The 18,000-nt window shown below is 43.0% G+C and overlaps 1 protein-coding gene across 1 annotated transcript in view; it reads left to right on the top strand.

Annotated features, from left to right (window-relative positions):
• Positions 1-18,000, top strand: part of VOPP1 (VOPP1 WW domain binding protein) — a 90,866-nt gene that overhangs the window by 41,032 nt on the left and 31,834 nt on the right. The window contains exon 2 of the mRNA XM_079931353.1: positions 2,043-2,101. Within this exon, the coding sequence (XP_079787479.1) occupies positions 2,043-2,101 (59 nt within the window). The remainder of the gene's footprint in view (positions 1-2,042; positions 2,102-18,000) is intronic.

The following is an 18,000-nucleotide window of genomic DNA, read 5'->3' as shown; positions in this document are numbered from 1 at the left end:
AGTTGTAATTTAGGGCAGAGACCTGAAATTGCTCTTCCTTGCCAAAATAAATTGATTTCTTCAGCTGTCTGAACTTCATTTCTTGAACTGGACAAGAGCTAACCTAGTCTAAATTAAACTCATTTTCCCTTAATAAAACTGGGTCACTTCAGGTTGCCTGAATGTGCTTCTGAGTGTCTTAAAGCATATATATATTTTTAAAATCCCACGTTTCATGCTCTTTTCATAACTCATCTAATTTAGCCAGCATAACACATAACAATTTTTTAATATATTTATTTATTTATTTGGCTGTGTTGGGTCTTCGTTGCTGCGCGCGGGCTTTCTCTAGTTGCGGCGAGCGGGGTCTACTCTTTGTTGTGGTGCATGGGCTTCTCATTGTCATGGCTTCTCTTGTTGCAGAGCATGGGTTCTAGGCATGCAGGCTTCAGTAGTTGTGGCTCACGGGCTCTAGAGCGCAGGCTCAGTAGTTGTGGCGCACGGGCTTAGTTGCTCCGCGGCATGTGGGATCTTCCCGGATCAGGGCTCGAACCCGTGTCCCCTGCATTGGCAGGCGGATTCTTAACCACTGCGCCACCAGGGAAGTCCAACACATAACATTCGAACTCATCTCTCCCTTGGCATTCTGCAATAGATTTGGGGTCTGTTTCTGAACTTCTACAGCTGTCAGGCAGACTGAGGCAGGAGGACATCACCATACTCCCGCAGGGGTAGGCGCTGGACAAGACAGTTCGTCCCTGCCTTGCCCAAAGAAAGCTTTGTTTTCACTGTGCCTTTTCCTGCTGGTAGGGACCGATGAACATGGATCATGGAGGTAGGAAGTCGTGTATTTTTAAAGTGATGGCATGAGTGGATTAATTTTAGAAGAGCCTTGCTCAGCTAGGTCAGAGCGTTTCTGCTTGGAGCGCTCACTTGCAGTTGGTGCCACTGGCTTCCTCTTACTTGTCAGGTGTTTGAGATACTGAAGCCTCCAGGGTGGCATCGCACCTGCTCTGCCCTGCCCTCCCCTCCAGAAAGTTCAGCATCAGCTTCCTTGGAAAACACAGGGAAGTCTCTCCTTGCGTCCTCTTCCGTCTTTCTCCTCCCTGGGAATGATCAAGGGCAGGGCCCCTGCGGATGCGTCAGGTCAGTTCTGCCTCACAGAGTCTGGCAGACATGGGTGCCCACTGGGGAATCAACGACTTGAATATGGCTTTTGGAAGACAGTGGACCCTTGAACAACGTAGGTTTGAACTGCATGGATCCACTTACACCTGAATTGTTTTCTGTGGTAAATACGACAGCACTACACGATCTGTGGGGACAGAGGGCTGACCAAAGTTCTACGCGAATTTTCAACTGTGTGGACAGTGGGTGCCCCGAACGTCTGCCTTGTTCGAGGGTCAGCTGTATTCTGAAATATAAAGGTCTAGAAATGTTGAGACTCTGGGAAATGTCTTTCAAAACCAAAGATTGGGTGAAACCTTTGTAATAATTTACTTCTATCATTCTTTAGATATTTGAAGTATCATACCATGTGAATTTTTAAGAATGGATTGTTTGTAATCTGCATTTTTAATGAATTATTCATCGCCATTTATTTATTTATTTATTTGGCTGGGCTGGGTCTTAGCTGTGGCACATGGGATCTTCGTTGCAGCCTGCTGGGTCTTTAGTTGCGGCGTGCGAACTCTTACTTGCGGCATGTGGGATCTAGTTCTCCGACCAGGAATTGAACCCGGGCCCCGTGCATTGGGAGCACAGAATCTTAGCCACTGGACCACCAGGGAAGTCCCCCCACCCCTTGTATTTAGAGCTATGAAAAGCTAGAAAAATTGTAGGGAAATAGATGTTTTCCTATGTTTTCTTCTCTTTTAAAAAATTTGAAGAAATAACAAGTCATGTTGGGGATGGATCTCCCTCTAGTTCATCGTCCCCCCAACCCCTGCTTCTCACGCTTTAAGCTGCATTCACTCATCCTTCCTTGTTTCTTTTCATGGGATCTTCTCAACAATATGCAAACTACTTTTCACTGACAAAGCTTTTCTTCCTTCTATTTCCAGTGCACAGAGGCCAAAAAGCATTGCTGGTATTTTGAAGGACTCTATCCAACCTATTACATGTAAGTATTTGCACTTATCTGTTGGTTTGATTCTGTGGGCACATCTTCCTCTGGGAATTATTTCTTTCATAGGTCACAGGACTGGTTATGGGATGGGGCATGCCCAGCCTGACGAGGCCTCCACCCCACAATGAGCAGGCGACCTCCCTAAGGATGCTCTCCACCCAGACCAGCTGCTCTGAGGACAGCATGGAATTCTGGGTGCTCTGTTCTGTGAGGCATGTTAACTTGTACATGATTGGTCACAAAGGGTAAAATGTCTGAACAAGGCCAGAGTTATGCTGGTTTATACAAATCTTCCTAGGCAAAGGGAGCAAAAGGTGGTGGGAAAGAATTTTGAACTTGAGCAGGACAGGACAAAGTACTTAGCTCAGCTGCTGTGACTGTGAGAGAGAGAGAGAGAGAGAGAGAGAGAGAGAGAGAGAGAGACGACAGTGATCACAAGGGTCACCCAGCCTGGCCCCTCCCCAGGCAGGTGCAGTCAGCCTTGTATGGCTCTTGGTTCAGGGCAGGTTATGCCTCTTCCTGTGCCCTCAGCACCTGCCAATATTACTCTTATTAAAGCATTACCATATTTTCTCCCTATTGTTTTTCTGTATTTTTAATATCTGCTGTGTTAGCCACTAGCTCTGCTGAGCCACCTGCCTAGGTGGCCAGATTAACTCTCTAGATTATTAATTATTATTTTTGATAGTGTTTTGAAGTTCTGTAAGTTTTGAGTGGAATGAGCCAAATTAATTTTTCCCAGAAACTCTTCTATTGAATTTTGTGAAACATGAGAAATTTCAGTAATGCATATAATTGTGTTATAGAAGAAACACTCTCTTTTCTAGTATATAGGGAGATTGGACAGGAAATACTACACAAAGAGGATTAGTTCTTAATTGGCCAAGATGTATGTTTTTCTTACCTGGCATTCTTGGGGAGTTTTTAATCTCAGAGAGACCAGTGTAGGTGGGGAAGGTTGCTGGGCTGTGAATGGGGACGAAGCACAGGGAAATGGGCAGTTTTCCAGCCTTGGCTTCATATCAACAAGCAGGAGTCCTTACTGCCCTACGTGGTGGGAGTCCTGGCAGAAATCCTCTGAAACTGCAAAAAGGCAAAATCCACTTGGAAGGTAAAGCAGCAGCAAAAGGGCTTCGGTTCTAATTACAGAGTTGTCAGGTTGAAGAAAAATGGTTGTGGGATAACAGGGAGATGAAAAACTTGGTTCTTAGTACAGTGGGTTTTCCCTGGGAAGCTTTAGTTCTTGATTCAACTTCTTACGCAGGTGTGGCAGGTGTGAATCAACCGTGTCTTCCTTTGAGCTCTTTCTCCAGCTGTTTTGTAGATCAGCTGATGAACCATTTCCTGGTTTCTCAGAGGTTGGTAGTCAGAGGTCCTTGCTGTTCTTGTACTTACTTGCTCGTTTGTTCCTTTATACGTTTATTTATTCACTACATATTTTGAAAGTGTTTTTGCATTGACAGAAAATACAGAGACAGCCCTGTTTTGTCACTCAGACCTGCTGGTTTGGATTCCTTTCACCTCTCTTCTCTGCTGATAGTGAGGGGAAGGGTCCTAAAAATTAAAAAGCAAAGTCACTCTGCTTTTAGAGTACTGAAGCTCAGTATAAAAGTAACAACAGGTGACATTCATTGAGCACTTAATATAGGCTAGGCAGTTTTACGTCCCTTACATGAATTTATGTCACTTAATCCCCTAGCCATTCCTCTCCTCTCTGTTCCCACTGCCTCCACCTGAGTCCATACCTCTGTCAATGCTCATCTGAAGCACTGTATAAGCTCCCCCTGCCCAGTGTTACTGAGCTATAATTGGCATATAACATTGTATAGGTTTAAGGTATATAACGTGATTTTTTGATACACTTATATATTACAAAATGATTACCACAATAGCGTTAGCTAACACCTACATCACATCACATAATTACATTTTTTTGGTGAGGAGAACATTTAAGATGTACTCTTTTAGTAACTTTAAAGTATATAATAAAGTATTATTAACTATAATCACCATGCTGTACATTAGAGCCCCAGAACTACTTATTTATCTTATAACTGGAAGTTTGTACTCCTTAACACGTCTCCTCATTCCACGCCTCCTGCCCCAGTCCCTGGTAACCACCATTCTACCCTCTTTTTCTTTTTAATAAATTTATTTATTTATTTTTGGCTGCATTGGGTCTTCGTTGCTGTGCACGGGCTTTCCCTAGCTGTGGCGAGCAGGGGCTGCTCTTCATTGCGATGCACGGGCTTCTCCTTGCGGAGCACGGGCTCTAGGCGCACGGGCTTCAGTAGTTGTGGCACTCAGGCTCATTAGTTGTAGCTCGCGGGCTCTAGAGCACAGGCTCAGTAGTTGTGGCGCACAGGCTTAGTTGTTCCGCGGCATGTGGGATCTTCCTGGGCCAGGGCTTGAACCCGTGTCCCCTGCATTGGCAGGTGGATTCTTTTTTTTTTTTTTTTTTTTGTGGTACGCGGGCTTCTCACTGTTGTGGCCTCTCCCGTTGCGGAGCACAGGCTCCGGACGCTCAGGCTCAGCGGCCATGGCTCACGGGCCCAGCCGATCTGCGGCATGTGGGATCCCCCTGGACCGGGGCACGAACCTGTGTCCCCTGCATCGGCAGGCAGACTCCCAACCACTGCGCCACCAGGGAAGCCCGGCAGGTGGATTCTTAACCACTGTGCCACCAGGGAAGTCCTACCCTCTTTTTCTAAGAGTTCTGTGTTTTAGATTCCACATGTAAGTGAGATCATAACGATTTATCTTTCTCTGTCTTATTTCGCTTAGCATAATGCCCTCAAAGTCCATCTATGTTGTTGCAAATGGCAGGATTTCCCTCTTTCTCAGGACTGAATAAAATTCCATTGTGTATATATGTACCAGATCGTCTTTATCCATTCATCCATCGACAGACAGGTTGTTTCCATGTCTTGGCTATTGTGAATGATGCTACAATGAACCATAAGATTGCAGATACCTCTTTGAGATCTTGTTTCCACTTCCTTTGCATATACACCCAGAAGTAGAATTGGCAGCTCTATTTTTAATTTTTTGCTGTTCTCCATAGTGGCTGTACCAATTTACATTCCTACCAACGGTGCACAGGGTTCACATTTTTTCCACACCAACACTTATCTTGTCCTTTTGATGATAGCCATTCTAACAGGTGTGAGGTGATACCTCTGCGTGGTTTTGGTTTGCATTTCCGTGATGATTCGTGATGATTGAGCACATTTTCTTGTACCTGTTGGCTATCTCTGTGTCTTCTTTGGAAAATGATCTGTTCAGTTCCTCTGCCCATTTTTTAATTGGATTATTTGGTTTTTTTGCTGTTGAGTTATATGAGTTCCTTGTATGTTTTAGATATTAATCCCTTATCTGATATATGGTTTGCAAATATTTTCTTCCATTCAGTAGACTGCCTTTTCATTTTGTTGAGTGTTTCTTCTGCTGAACAGAAGTGTTTTAGTTTAATGTAGTCCCTTTTGTTTTTTGTGTTTTTGTTGTTTGTGCTTTTGGTGTCATGTCCAAAGTCATTGCCAAGACCAGTGTTGAGGAGTTTCAGTGTCTTCCCTACAGTTTCTTCTAGGAGTTTTAGATCCATTTCAAGTTAATTTTTGTGCGTGGTATAAGATAGGGGTTCAATTTCATTTTTCTCCATGTGTTTCTTCAGTTTTCCCAGAGCTATTTGTTAAAGAGACTATCTTTCCCCATTGGATGCTTTTGGCTCTTGTGTTAAATATTAGTTGACCTTTTATGCTAGGGTTTATTTCTGGGCTTTTTATTCTGTTCCATTAGTTAGTGTGTCTATATTCATGTCAGTACCAAACTGTTTTATTACTGTAGCTTTCTTGTATAATCTGAAGTCAGGGAGTGTGATACCTCCAGCTTAGTTCTTTTCAGGGTTGCTTTGGCTATTCAAGGTCTTTTGTGATTCCATACAAATTTTAGGATTGTTTTTTCTATTTCTGTAAAAATGCCATTGGAATTTTGATAGGAATTCCAGTGATGCTCTAGATGACTTTATAATGGATCTCCTTTCATTCTCTTCTCCCATCAAGTTCTCACTTCTTTCTAAATTACTGAAAATTTTGTGTCACTCTCCTACTTAGAAACATCAGGAACAAAGTTCAAATCCTTAGCCAACTGTAAACAGGTTTCCATGATACTTGGCTGGTTTTATCTTCTTTATTGTGAGTCCCATGAAGGCAAGGCCCACAGCTTTATTTTAAAAATTTTCTTATTTGTCTTTTTTTTTTAATTGAAGTAAAGTTTATTTACAATGTTGTGTTAGTTTCAGGTGTACAGCAAAGTGACTCAGTTATTTTTATATATATATATATAAAGAATATATATTCTTATCAGATTCTTTTCCGTTATAGGTTATTACAAGATATTGAATATAGTTCCCTGTACAACAGTAGGTCCTTGCTGTTTATCTATTTTATCTAGTAGTTGTGCCTGTTAATCCCAAACTCCTAATTTATCCTTCCCCCCTTCCCCCTTTGGTAGCCATAAGTTTGTTCTCTATGTCTGTGAGTATATTTCTGTTTTGTATTAATGAACTTATGTAAGTTCATTTGTATAGTTTTTTAGATTCCACATATAAGTGATATCATGTGATACATGTCTTTCTTTGTCTGGTTTACTTCAGCTTAGTATGATAATCTCTAGGTCCACCCATGTTGCTGCAAATGGCATTATTTCATTCTTTTTAAAAAATTTTTGTTGCAGTATAGTTGATTTACAATGTTGTGTTAATTTCTGCTGTACAGCAAAGTGATTCAGTTATACATATATATATTCCTTTTCATATTCTTTTCCATTATGGTTTATCACAAGATATTGAATGTAGTTCCCTGTGCTATACGGTAGGACCTTGTTGTTTACCTATCCTGTATATTATAGCATCTGCTAATCCCAAACTCCCAACCCTTCCCTCCCCCACCCCTCCCCTTGGCAACCACAAGTCTGTTCTCTATGTCTGTTTCTGTTTTGTGGATATGTTCATTTGTGTTGTATTTTAGATTCCACATATAAATGATATATGGTATTTGTCTTTCTCTTTCTGACTTATTTTGCTTAGTATGATAATCTCTAGGTCCATTCATGTTGCTGCAAATGGCATTATTTCATTCTTTTTATGGCTGAGAAATATTCCATTGTATATATGTACCACATCTTCCTTATCCATTCATCTGGTGATAGACATTTAGGTTGCTTCCATGTCTTAGCTATTGTACATACTGCTGCAATGAACACTGGGGTGCATGTTTGAAATAGAGCTTTTGTCTTTTCCGGATATATGCCCAGGAGTGGGATTGCAGGATCATACGGTAATTTTTAGTTTTTTAAGGAACCTCCATACTGTTCTCCATAGTGGCTGCACCAATTTACATTCCCACCAACAGTGGAGGAAGGTTCCCTTTTCTCCACACCCTCTCCAGCATTTATTGTTTGTACACTTTCTGATGATGGCCATCTTGACTGGTGTAAGTTGGTACCTCACTGTAGTTTTGATTTGCATTTCTCTAATAATTAGCAATGTTGAGCTTCTTTTCATGTTCCTATTAGGGCCCACAACTTTTAAATGAACTCTCAATGCTAGGACAGTGCCTGGCACACAGGGGACATCCCTGAATGTTAAGTGAATTTGAGTGGATGCTTTTCCATCCAGTCACCACCACTGGTCAGCATTGGCTCTGCTGGTTCCTCTCAGGCATTTCCATGTTCTCTGCTGGGCAGGGTCCTAAGTTCCTCCTTCCTAATTGGCTCTGATACAGCATCTTAGAGGGTCTTCACACAGTGTTGTGTGTCCACTGAGGGCTTCTGAGATTTGGCCTTGATGTGTGCATCTGTTTGGCCTCAGTGTGTGGCATAGTACATGGCACTCGATGCTTGTCTTCACGTTTGCAGTTTGTTTACTACCAGCTTGTTTTGCCCGGATTTCATTTCCCATATTCTGGAAACTTGTCCTTAAATAGATCTTTAAGTGTTCTGGGGTCCAGAAGATCAGGGGTCAAATATTTGCTCTATTACTTTTTTACAAAACTGAGATGAAACTTACCACAAAAAAAGAAAATTACAGGCCAGTATCACTGATGAACATAGGTACAAAAATCCTTGACAAAATACAAGCAAACTTAATCCAACAGTACATTAGAAGGATCATACACTGGGTTCAAGATGGCAGAGTAAAAGGACGTGCTCTCACTCCCTCTTGTAGCAACACCAGAATTACAACTAACTGCTGAACAATCATCAACAGGAAGACAGTGGAACTCAGCAAAAAGGATACCCCACATCCAAAGACAAAGAAGCCACAATGAGACACCAGTAGGAGGGGCGCAATCACAATAAAATCAAATCCCATAACTGCTGGGTGGGTGACTCACAAACTGGAGAACACTTATACCACAGAAGTCCACCCACTGGAGTGAAGGTTCTGAGCCCCATGTCAGGCTTCCCAACCTCGGGGCCTGGCAATGGGAGGAGGAATTCCTAGAGAATCAGACTTTGAAGGCTAGCGGGATTTGATTGCAAGATTTCGACAGGACTGGGGGAAACAGAGACTCCACTCTTGGAGGGCACACACAAAGTAGTGTGCGCATCGGGACCTAGGGGAAGGAGCAGTGACCCCATAGGAGACTGAACCAGACCTACCTGCTAGTGTTGGAGGGTCTCCTGCAGAGGCAGGGTATGGCTGTGTGTCACCTTGAGGACAAGGACACTGGCAGCAGAAGTTCTGGGAAGTACTCCTTGGCATGAGCCCTCCCAGATTCCACCATTAGCCCCACCAAAGAGCCCAGGTAGGCTCCAGTGTTGGGTTGCCTCAGGCCAAAAAACCAACAGGGAGGGAACCCAGCCCCACCCATCAGCAGACAAGTGGATTAAAGTTTTACTTAGCTCTGCCCACCAAAGCAACAGCCAGCTCTACCCACCACCAGTCCCTCCCATCAGGTAACTTGCGCAAGCCTCTTAGATAGCCTCATCCACCAGACGGCAGAGAGCAGAAGCAAGAACAACTACAAGCCTGCAGCCTGTGGAACAAAAAACACATTCACAGAAAGATAGACAAGATGAAAAGGCAGAGGGCTATGTACCAGATGAAGGAACAAGATAAAACCTCAGAAAAACAATGAAATGAAGTGAAGATAGGCAACCTTCCAGAAAAAGAATTCAGAATAATGATAGTGAAGGTGATCCAGGACCTTGGAAAAAGAATGGAGGCAAAGATTGAGAAGATGGAAGAAATGTTTAACAAAGACCTAGAAGAATTAAAGAACAAACAAACAGAGATGAACAACACAATAACTGAAATGAAAACTACACTAGAAGGAATAGCAGAATAACTGAGGCAGAAGAACGGATAAGTGACCTGGAAGACAGAATGGTGGAATTCACTGCTGTGGAACAGAATAAAGAAAAAAGAATGAAAAGAAATGAAGACAGCCTAAGAGACCTCTGGGACAGCATTAAACACAACAACATTCGCATTATAGGGGTCCAAGAGGAGAATAGAGAGAGAAAGGACCCGAGAAAATATTTGAAGAGATTATAGTCGAAAACTTCCCTAACATGGGAAAGGAAATAGCCACCCAAGTCCAAGAAGTACAGAGTCCCATACAGGATGAACCCAAGGAGAAACACGCTGAGACACATAGTAATCAAATTGGCAAAAATTAAAGACAAAGAAAAATTATTGAAAGCAACAAGGGAAAAATGACAAATAACATACAAGGGAACTCCCATAAGGTTAACAGCTGATTACTCAGCAGAAACTCTACAAGCCAGAAGGGAGTGGCATGATATACTTAAAGTGATGAAAGGGAAGAACTTACAACAAAGATTACTCTACCCAGCAAGAATCTCATTCAGACTCGATGGAGAAATCAAAAGCTTTACAGACAAGCAAAAGCTGAGAGAATTCAGCACCACCAAACCAGCTCTACAACAAATGCTAAAGGAACTTCTCTAAGTGGGAAACACAAGAGAAGAAAAGAACCTACAAAGACAAACCCACAACAGTTAAGAAAATCGTAATAGGAACATACATATTGATAATTACCTTAAATGTGAATGGATTAAATGCTCCCACCAAAAGACACAGGCTTGCTGAATGGATACAAAAACAAGACCCATATATATGCTGTCTACAAGAGACCCACTTCAGAGCTAGGGACACATTCAGACTGAAAGTGAGGAGATGGAAAAAGATATTCCATGCAAATGCATATCAAAAGAAAGCTGGAGTAACAATACTTATATCAGATAAAATAGACTTTAAAATAAAGAATGTTACAAGAGACAAGGAAGGACACTACATAATGATCAAGGGATCAATCCAAGAAGAAGATATAACTGCGGCGAGCCGCCTCCGACCAGCAGAATGACGAGTCGCCACACGCAAGATTCTTCTCGTATCACACTTTATTGGAGCACAGCTTGGTTAAAGAAAAGATGGAAGGAAGACACCGCAATCCTATAGCAGTCTGCTTATATAGGGATTAAGCGCTCTGTGATTGGCTTTCGCCGATGGTGCGACTTGTGAGCCAGCATCGGATAGGTCGCTACTTTAAAACCTCATTAGTATACTTAGCGCAAGCGCAGTGGCCACAGGAAGGATGACTCAGCTTACTTCAGCTTCCTGCTGCGTGGCAGTTAGCTGACCGCGCCCTACATCTCCCCCTTTTTTATTTACTAGAATCACCAAGCAGAATGTAGCCCGTACAAGTGTTCACCTCATGATGTGCTCACTGTTCGAGGGCAGCCTTCCGTTGGCATGTCTGAGACACCTTCCTGCGTGCAATGCCAACAAGGGCTGCAGGGTGCAAAGGCTGACTCAGAATAAGTTTTGATTCCCTATAGAGGTGCAATGGCAACAGGGCCTCTCCGTGCAAGGGCAATCCATTCGAATTGTTTAGGACGGAGATCCAGGCTGCGGGAGAATCACCTTCACTAACAGCCAAAAGTGCTTGAGTGAGTAGGACCTTATCTCGATGTGCCCTGACGCGCATGCGACAGACCAACCAGAGACATATTATAATCCCAAATATACAGCAGAGCCCAAAGATCCCCACCCCTACCCACTCTTTAAAGAAGGAAAAGGCAGAAGAGAGCCAAGAGGTAAAATCTCCAAAGGTAACGGGTTCCAGCTTGGTAGCATTCAGTTGCATAATCTGAATCTTTTGCTTAAATATCATCCGTTCAGCTTCTTGAGACCAGTTTCCCTTTAGGAATTCTCCAATCTCTGCACTCCTATTCAGGGCATCTGTAAAGTGGCCAAAGCAGAAATATCCATGCCTACTCCTGCCTCATTAACTAATAACCAAGAATAAAATGGCCATCCTTCAAAATACCACTTTGTACTATCATTTCCTTTTGTCTCATTAGTATCATTTCCTTTTTCCTTTCTTCCCATATAGGACTTTAAATCAGGGGAAAATTGAAAGCCTGAACCAAGTTCATACTTAGCATAAGTTCCCCCCTGACAAGGGGTAAAGACTGGGGGTGTTGATGTGACTGGCTCACAATAGGGGGCGACAACAGTCCTGTTGGCACTTGTTTTATCAGAAGCATTATTTCTTAAAGGAACTATCCCTGTATGTTCCAAAACTAAAGTGGTAATATTCATCTCATTTTCACTGGAATTCCCTATACCTGAACCTGAAGTGTGGCCTTGAGTTATCTTGCTCAAAGCTTCATTCAACATATTCAATGGAACCAAATTATTTCTAAGTGGATTGTTCCAAGTGGTCAAGGTTATCCTGGCCAAAAGGATACAATCCTTTGTGGAATTCCAACTAATACAAAGACTTCGATTCAAAATAAAATCACTGGCATTATACGGTGCCCAGTCATAATTCAATGGCTGGGTACAGGCCGTATTCATTTCTCTGAGAGTGAACCGGCATGGGAACTGGCCAGGTCCGGCTAATTCCCCAGAACGTCATATTCTCTGCCCTAAGCAAGGGAAGAATCATCAGGAACATCCAGCTCAGCATCTTCTCTGAAGTTTTCTTCAACAATTCTCGTCAGTCTTGATGGCACCCAGATCGGATCTTGATCCTGTGGGGAGACACAAAGAGATCCCCTGGATCGAGTAATAACACGATCCGGGCCCTTCCATTGATTGGACAACACATCTTTCCACATCATTTTGCCATAATTTTTATGGTTTGTTGCCACATGGCGTTCAGCAGAGGTTTCTTTATCATCATTTAAATGTAAAAAATTTATGGTAAATAAGGCAAGTGAAAGTCTCTGTCTAGGGGTACAGTTCTCTGCGATTCCCCCTTTTTGTTTTATTAAGAGTTCTTTAAGCGTGCGATTTGTGCGTTCTATAATTCCTTGTCCTTGTGGATTATAGGGCAAGCCTGTAATATGAATCACCTGCATTTTTTGACAAAAAAGAGCAAAGCTTTTGGAAGTATAGGCTGGGCCATTATCAGTCTTAATCTTAGCGGGTTTGCCCCACGCTGCCCAAGCTTCAAGGCAGTGGGTAATAACATTTTGAACCTTTTCTCCAAAAAGAGGCGTGGCATGTACCACTCCAGAACAGGTATCCACTGAAACATGTACATATTGGAGCGTTCCAAAGGAGGAAACATGGGTAACATCCATTTGCCATAATTCATTTGGAAGAATGCCTCTGGGGTTAACCCCAGTCTTTTGGGTAGGCAAAAATTGGGCGCAAGCAGAACAACTCTTCACAATATTCCTAGCCAAAGCTCTGGTAATGTTAAAATTTTTTTCTTAAGACTGTAGATGACACATGATATAGCTTATGAAACTCTTGAGCCTGTGTCGTAGAGTCTAGCGCTGTTAGAGCGCGTGTGGCCAGATCAACTTGTTCATTAGCTTTAGCCATGGGGCCGGGTAACAAAGAATGAGCCCGAATATGGGTAATATAAAAGGGATGTTGACGATGTAATATTTGACATCTTATTCCTGTCAACAAGGAAGCTACAGTGCTAGATGTTTTAACAAAAGAAATAACTTCTAAGTGCTTAACAGCATTCACCACATATAAGGAATCAGAAATTAAATTAAAAGGCTCTTGAAAGCGTCTAAAAACTTCTAAAACTACTTGACATTCAACCACTTGAGGAGCATTAGGTCGACATTCAATGATCACTGGTTGTTTTCCTTGGACCATATAAGCTCCTTTTCCCGTTTTAGACCCGTCTGTATAAATGGTCCAAGCATTAAACAGTGGCTGATCTACAGTAATTCTTGGGAATACAACAGGTTGTTGAGTCACAAACTTCAAAAGTTCACTCTTTGGCAAATGATTATCAATAATACCAGAAAATATACATATAAGTATGGACCACTCGGAAGTAGTTGCTGCTAGCACTTCTACTTGATCTTTCGTATATGGGACTACAAGCCTTTCGGGCGTTCTTGCAAAAGAGGAAACACATTGCTTAATACCCAATAAGGCGACCTCGGCAACCATAGATGGGTAATGTGACAAAGTTCTCATTCCCATAGATTTGGTGTGAATCCACAATAACGGTCCACTTTGCCAAAGAACACCAGTTGGAAACCCCAAGGTAGGAAGAATACACATCCAAACAGGTTGAGAATCATCACAGCGTTCTAATTGTGCATTTGTAATAGCTTGTTCTACCTTTTGAAGTGCCTGATGGGCTTCTGGGGTCAATTGGCGTGGGGAATTAAGATCAGGATTTCCCTCTAATACACTAAACAAAGGTTTTAGATCCAAGCGGGTTAAACTTAAATATGGCCGAATCCAATTCACATCTCCAAGTAACCTTTGAAAATCATTTAATGTTTTTAAGCAATTAGTCCTAATCTCAATTTTTTGAGGTACTATCTTATTCCTATGTACAGTAGCTCCTAAAAAATTTACAACATCTCCCTTCTGTATTTTTTCGGGAGCAAGAAATAATCCCCTATTCCCTAAATATTTGATCAAAACGCCTAAGGCCTGTTCAAGCAACTCCATACAAGGGGCTGACAATAAAACATCATCCATATAGTGAATAATCCTAACTTTAGGAAATTCATTTCTTACTGGTTGCAAGGCCATGTCAACATAAAGTTGGCACATAGTAGGACTATTGGCCATACCTTGAGGGAGCACAACCCAATGATATCTCTTATCGGGCTGTTCATGATTAACAGAGGGCAGAGTAAAGGCAAATCTTTCTTTATCTCGACTATTCAAAGGAATAGAAAAGAAACAATCTTTAATATCTACTGCTATAACAGGCCAGTTTCGCGGAAGAGCTGTCAATACTGGCAAACCGCGCTGTATAGGCCCCATAATTTGCATTTGCTGATTTATAGCTCGCAGATCATGAAGCAAACGCCATTTCCCTAATTTTTTCTTAATAACAAAAATCGGAGTATTCCAGGGTGACTGGGAGGGTTCTAAATGCCCTAATTGTAGCTGCTCATCCACTAGTTTGGATGCCGCCTCCAGCTTTTCCTTTGACAAAGGCCACTGAGGTACCCACACAGGTGTTGTGGTCCTCCATGTAATAGGAATCATAAACTCAGTGACCCTTGAGAAAAACCCAAGCCTCGGCGGTTTAAATTTCCGCGGGCTTCTATAGGGGCGGTCATGCCTTGTAACTTACGTCCTATCCCTCTATTAGGTATAAATCCCGATTTAAGCATAATATTTTGTGCGACTTCAGAATAATCATTAGTAAGTCTAAGTTTCATTTGACTTTGTACATCCCTTCCCCATAAATTAAATGGCAATCCCTCAACCACAAAGGGTTGAAATCTTCCCTTCTGATCTTTAGAGATCCAAGTTAATTCCTTGGAGCTAACTTTGGGTGTCTGTGCATATCCTAGACCTTGCAAGGTTTGAGAAGACTCTTGTAGGGGCCAAGAGCCTGGCCAATCTCTAGTAGTTATAATGCTCCGATCTGCTCCGGTATCTACCAAACCTCAAAATGTTTTCCCTTCTACGGTTAGACTCATCATAGGACGATCATCAAGGGATAATGACAAAAAGGCTAAATCAATTCCAGTGGATCCAAAACCCTTGGATCCTCGTTCTGCAGAACATGCGGGATAATTTTCATGAAAAGAGGGCAAAATTAACAATTGAGCTATCCGATCACCAGGGGCTATAGTAATGATCCCTCTGGGGGATTGACACATTACCTTAATAACTCCGATATAATCAGGATCAATCACTCCGGGGAGGACAATAAGTCCTTTCAAAATAGAGGAGGATCGTCCTAACACCAACCCAACCGTCCCTCTAGGTAGTGGTCCTTTCATGTCTGTATCTATGGGCTGTATGCCCATGGTTATTGTTAATACCATTCTGGAGGTGGCACGGAGGTCCAACCCTGCGGAGCCTGACGTGGCTCGCCTTGGGGTCGGAGTGGCTGAAGGTTCACACTCTCGTGGGCCCCAAAAATCTTCGGGCCCTGGGACCGGGGGCCCGTTATCCCGTTTTTTGAATTGGCTGTATGGATATTTCTTGGATTAGCTACCTGTGCAGCGGGCTGAATGGGCTGCCCATTTATATCTTTAACAGATCTACATTCATTAGCCCAATGTTTTCCTTTTTTGCATCTAGGACAAGTTCCTGGAACTCTTTGAGCTTGTAGCATTTTAGGTCTCGCACCTGCATTTTTGCACTGTTTCTTAATGTGCCCAGGCTTTCCACATTGGAAACAAACCCCTGACTTGGCAGGGTTCTGTACACTGTGGGCGGCAGCCAGCACAGCCGCAGCAAGCCCTGTATTAGACAAGGGCCCTCCGATCTCTCTACATGCTTTCATCCAGGTTTCAATGCCTTTCCCTTTATAAGGTGTTATCGCTCTGCGACACTCTTTTGTGCATTGTTCATAAACTAATTGTTTTACTAATGGCATAGCCTCATCTACATTACCAAAAATCCGTCCGGCAGCCTCCATCATTCTAGCTACAAAATCGGAAAATGGTTCTGTGCCGCCCTGTATAATCTTGGTTAAATTCCCTGAAACTTCTCCTTTGTTGGGGAGGGCTCGCCAGGCCCGCATGTTAATTTCGTTTATTTGGCTGTAAACTTGCACAGGGAACATGGTCTGATTATTTATCCATTGTCCCTGTCCCAACAGCATGTCAACATTCCAGGCCGGCTGCCCATTGGCAGCATTCTCCCGCGCCTGACTATGTGCTAGGTCAGACACGATTGATTTCCAATCTAGGTATTGCCCCATCGTTAAGCAAGCGCGGGCAATATCCTGCCAGTCTGTAGGTGTTAACGCATTTCGCGTGAGGCGCTGCAGCAACATGATAGTGTAATTGGCGGACACGCCATCTCTTTTAGCCGCTTCTGCAAGATCCCTAATGAGCTTATGATCTATCATCTCACAATATCGTTGGCGTGTAGCTGGATCTTCAAACACGGGGAAAGCAGTGGCCAACTGGGACCATGCTTCCCGAGGAATAAAAGTACACTTTGGCATAGGAGGGGGAACATTAGCTGCCGCAACTGAGGTGGAGGCCTGAGCAAGGGCGGAAGCTCTAGCCTCCGCAGGATTAAAATATGGTGGGCAAGCGAGCGGCGGCATGTACCAATGCCCATACCGCTCTTGTTCATATGTCGCGGCCGCTCCTTCTAAATCTTTTTCTTCTCTAGGATTTAATTCATCTTGAAACAAATATAATTCCTTAAACTCATCTAGGATTGGATATAATCCTGGCACCGTTTCTTGCTTTTCCTTTTGTTTTCTTTTTTCTCTTTTCATAATTTCAGGCCTATCTACCGTAGTCCCTGTTTGTTCATTTTCTGATGCGCTATCTTGACACATGCTAAGAGCCTTGCGTCCTCGTTGAATAATTTCTTCACATTTTCCTTCCTTTAGGCAAGAAAGTATCATGCTCCACAAGGGGAGAGCGCCTCGAGAAAGTTCTCCCCTTGTGTTACACTCCTCTAGGTCTTTTCCGAGTTTTTCCCATGACGGAACAGTCAAGCCGCCTGATACCCCAAACCACGGCGCGGCACTTTCGATATCTTGTAGCAGCCTACTTATGGTTTTATGAGAGAGCTTTAGCCCTCGGTCCCTTAAAAGGGCTTGAATAGGCTCATGAAAATCAGTTGTAGGCTCCGTGGACGAACTATTCCCCATTTTTGCGCCTTTATCTACGAGCGACTTATTTAATTTGGAAAAATGCTTGACTTATCTATCGGCCAGGGAAGACACACTCGATCGGGCTGGTGGCACCGTAGCCACAAGCAAACGAAAAATATGAGAAACACTAAAAGGACAAAAGCGAAAGTAAAAACTTCAGGCTCCAAACCCCCGAAAAACATACCTAACTGGACTACTCACCGACGGTTCACTCCGTGTGTCGAGTTCTGAATCGGTCCTCCATGCAGGGCGCGAAGTTCCCGGGTTTCGGCACCAAATGCGGCGAGCCGCCTCCGACCAGCAGAATGACGAGTCGCCACACACAAGATTCTTCTCGTATCACACTTTATTGGAGCACAGCTTGGTTAAAGAAAAGATGGAAGGAAGACACCGCAATCCTATAGCAGTCTGCTTATATAGGGATTAAGCGCTCTGTGATTGGCTTTCGCCGATGGTGCGACTTGTGAGCCAGCATCGGATAGGTCGCTACTTTAAAACCTCATTAGTATACTTAGCGCAAGCGCAGTGGCCACAGGAAGGATGACTCAGCTTACTTCAGCTTCCTGCTGCGTGGCAGTTAGCTGACCGCGCCCTACATATAACAAGTAGAAATATATATACACCCAACATAGGAGCACCTCAATATATAAGGCAACTGCTAACAGCTCTAAAAGAGGAAATTGACAGTAACACAATAATAGTGGGGGACTTTAACACCTCACTTACACCAATGGACAGATCATCCAAACAGAAAATTAATAAGGAAACACAAGCTTTAAATGA

The sequence above is a fragment of the Stenella coeruleoalba genome (assembly GCF_951394435.1).
Source record: "Stenella coeruleoalba genome assembly, chromosome: 9".
NCBI lineage: Eukaryota > Metazoa > Chordata > Mammalia > Artiodactyla > Delphinidae > Stenella > Stenella coeruleoalba.
Note: the sequence above shows the minus strand (reverse complement) of the source record. Positions and strands in the feature narration are given on the sequence as shown.